This window comes from Elephantulus edwardii, unplaced genomic scaffold, assembly GCF_000299155.1.
Source record: "Elephantulus edwardii isolate Elephantulus edwardi_28Jun2011 unplaced genomic scaffold, EleEdw1.0 scaffold00110, whole genome shotgun sequence".
NCBI lineage: Eukaryota > Metazoa > Chordata > Mammalia > Macroscelidea > Macroscelididae > Elephantulus > Elephantulus edwardii.
This window is the reverse complement of record NW_006399860.1, coordinates 5,982,182-5,985,783: the sequence shown is the minus strand read 5'-3', so window position 1 is coordinate 5,985,783 and position 3,602 is coordinate 5,982,182. Positions and strand designations below refer to the sequence as shown.

The 3,602-nt window shown below is 46.0% G+C and overlaps 1 protein-coding gene across 1 annotated transcript in view; it reads right to left on the bottom strand.

Annotated features, from left to right (window-relative positions):
- Positions 1-451, bottom strand: part of DENND1B (DENN/MADD domain containing 1B) — a 414,540-nt gene extending 414,089 nt beyond the window's left edge. Inside the window, 3 exon segments of the mRNA XM_006903679.1 lie at positions 1-175; positions 178-270; positions 391-451. Of these exon segments, the coding sequence (XP_006903741.1) occupies positions 1-175; positions 178-270; positions 391-451 (329 nt within the window).
- Between the last annotated feature and the right edge of the window lie 3,151 nt (positions 452-3,602).

The window sequence follows — 3,602 nt, the reverse complement described above, 5'->3', positions numbered from 1 at the left end:
TCCATGGTTACATGTCGGTGTGGGGCCGTCCGTCCCCGCCCCCTCGCGCTGGCGGCCGGAGGGTCGCGCCGGCCCCAGTCACACTGGCCGCCCCGCCGGGGAAGGAGGCGGCTCACAGCGGCGGCTGAGGCGACGGCGGGCCCATATCGGTGGCGCCCCCGGCGCTTCCCCGCCTCCACCCCACCCCTCAGCGCCTTTCTGTGACAGCAGCAGCGCGGCCGCCGCCCCCGCCGCTGCCGGCCGCCGCCCCCGCCGCCGTGGCCGCCAAAGCTGGGGCCTCTCAGTTCCTGCGACCGGGACCGCCCGCAGCGGCTCCTGCACCTTCTGCAAACCAGGAAGTCGCCGGGAGGGGGAAGGGGCACGCGGGGACGCGCCGCCCGGAGGCCTTACCTGGACCGCGTGGCCCGCGGGCCGGAGACCGCAGAGCAGCTGGAGGCCCGGGGGTCCTCATGCCCAAGGGGGACAGAGGGTCAAGAGCACGCTTCAGTACCTGCCCGGATAGCACACGTGCCTCATTGTAAAGGAGCCAGAAATACGGGCTGTCCTCTGCCTTCTCTGCACTAACCCGGTTGGCTTCCTTTCTGGGTCCAGGGCTTTAGGTCTGCAATCTCCCGCTCTCCCCACCCCACAACAGCAAAGTACCTGAAAAAGTGCCTGGATTTGTAGTATTTTCCACATCACATGCCCACATTGAACTAACTAGTCTGTGTGTATTGTTTGAGCTTTGCTCGGTTTAGGGCGTTTCGTTTCATTTCTGACTGCACTTGAGGTAGCCAGCCTCATGCTGCTGGTGGCCTGGTTAGTGAAATCCAGAGCGGCCCCCTCTTGATTCAGCAATGTTCGGTTATGTGCACCTGCTAAATAGCCCTGTCAAGTAGCAGAATGCTAAGGGCTCTACTTGCCTGCACATGTGAGAAGCAGACATTCCTTTGCCACAGATTGCAGCATAGCCAAGAACTAACTTTTGGACTCATTCACATAGTAGCAGATCTCAAAGCAGGGCAATCGTAGCGGAGCTTGGAGAAACTATTTCTGATGAATGAAGAGTGGAAAGAACTAACGAACATTTACACAACGCTAAGGCATGTATGGGTCTTCGTGGCACCGCTGTTAAAGTGCTGGGCTCCCAATCAGTGAAACAGCCGTTTTGCAGGAAAAAGAAGTGGCTGGTGGCAGTCTGTCTCCCTAAAGATTCACAGCCTTGGAAAACCTATAGGGCTTTTATATCCTTTAGGTCCCATTGGGTTCTATGAGTTGGAATGGACTCCAGGGCCAGTGGGTTTGAGCTTTTAGTGTATTTTTTTAATTTGGGTGTTGTTTTTATTTAAGGACCCTTTAAGTAACTGCGTTTGTTATATGTATTGTCTGATCTGATTAGCATTGTATAGATGAAGAAACAGGTTATGCTAAGCCAATGGGTAATAGCCAGAATTTAGACTAGGTCGGCATGGTGCTGATTGTATACTTCTACCTCATCCTTCCTTTCTACTTGCTCTGCGGCTTCCTATCTGGGAATCTAACCGGAAGAGATGATAGGAAATCATTATAAAAGACATTGAAAAGGTTTCCCAATACAGCAACAAACTGACAACCAACAGAAACCAAAATAGGTGCCTGGAACCTCATACACATTGAATTTGTACATAAATGTTGCATGTGCCATCAAGTAGGAAACCCAGTTGAGTGGAAACCACCTAACTAACCCTCTACTGGGTTTTCAGAGGTTGTCAAAAAACAGGAGACTCAATTGCTCATCTCTCTTTTGCAAAGTAGCTGGTGGATTCAAACTGCCTGTCTTTGGGTTAGCAGTTCAACTCCTGACCAGTAGGCCACAAGATGTCCCTAAGTATATATGTATGTCCAAAAGAGTTTATCAAAAGAGATAAACAACTTTCGGTAGTGAGTTAACAAAGTCCTAATATCTGAAATATGTAGAAAACTTCAGCTTGACAACAGCAATATAAATAACCCAGTCAACTGGATAAAGAATATGAATAAACACTTTACCAAAGAGGATATTCAAATGGCCAACAGACACATGAAAAGATGTTCAGCACCGTTAACCACCAGAGAAATGCAAATCAAAACCACAATGAAATGCCATTTCACTCCCACTAGGATGACTAAACTGAGGCCTGATAACAAAGCCGTAAAGCTTGCAGCTGCTAACCAAAAGATAGGCAGTAAAACCCACCAATCAAGATAGTAGCTTTGGAAACTGTGGGGCAATTCTCTTTTATAGGTTAACTACAATTCCATCAAAGGCAACAGGTTAGTATAGCTACAATTGAATTAAAAATTTTAAAAGAGAAGAAAAAAAAGAAAGAAAATAACAAGTATTGGAAGTGGAGAAATTGCAACCTTTATCTGTTGCTGGTAGGAATGCAAAATGGTACAGCTGTTGTGGTAAACAATCTGGCAGTTTCTTTTGCAGTAGCAATTCCATTCCTACTTGTATACCCTAAGGTTCTAATAGAAGTTCCATGGACAGACATATACACAGCTACATTTTCTGCCTCTCAGAAGCCTGACACATGGCAGACCCACATAGGTGTTAGTTAGTGGCTATGATTAACAGCGTTGTGTGCTGTTGAGTCAGAGCCAACTCATAGTTGACACGCTAGCAGGTATTCAGAGGCAGTAAATTGCACAGGAGGAGCTTTCCCATCCTTCTCTTGCAGAGCAGCTAGTAAATGCAAACCAGAAGCTCAAAGACTACAGCCTCTAGGATGTATTGCATCTTAACATCAAGAAGACAAAAATCCTCAACCACTGGACCTTAAAACATCATCCTGATAGATGAAGAAAAGAAGTTGTCAATTATGTCATTTTACTTGGATCTACAGGCAACTCTTGGTACCAATAATCAGGAGACATTGCATTGGACAAGATTGCTGTGAGTTACCTCACCAAAGTACTGAGGAACAATAATGTCAGTTTAAACACTAAGGTACACTCAATTCATGGCATTTTCAATCACTTGCTATGCATCTGAGAGCTAGACAGAAAACAGGGATAATGGAAGAAGAATTAAGGCTTTTGAGCTGTTGGAGAAGAGTTGGAGGTGTTAGAGACAAGTAGTGAATATCCCATGGACTGCAAAACGAACGAAGAGATATGTCTTGGAGAAGGTGCAACTAGTGTGTTCCCTACACAAAGCTTGGTTTTACATTCTTTGGACATGCTGCTAGGAGAGGTTATTCCTTGGAGAGGTACATCATGCTTGGAAAGGTAGAGGGTAGGTGAAAGGGAGGAAGACCCTTAACAAGATGACACAGTGACAGCAGCAATGGGCTTGAGTGTGTCAGAGATGAAGATGATACAGGATAGGACAAAGTTCGGATCTGTTGTTCACAGGGTTGCTATCAGTTTTACTTGACTCAATAGCACCTAACAATAACAGTATATTCTTTGCAGCACTACCCATGGATTAGTAAAATGTTAGACATGTGTACATAGAATAATATTCATTACTATTCAGTGATCTAGAAAAATTAATTCCTGAGTCTTTACCCTTGGAACATGGGTAATCCTGAAGGTCATTGTGTAGAACAAAGAAAATAAAGCACAAACAAACAAATATCATATAGTCTCACTTTTGT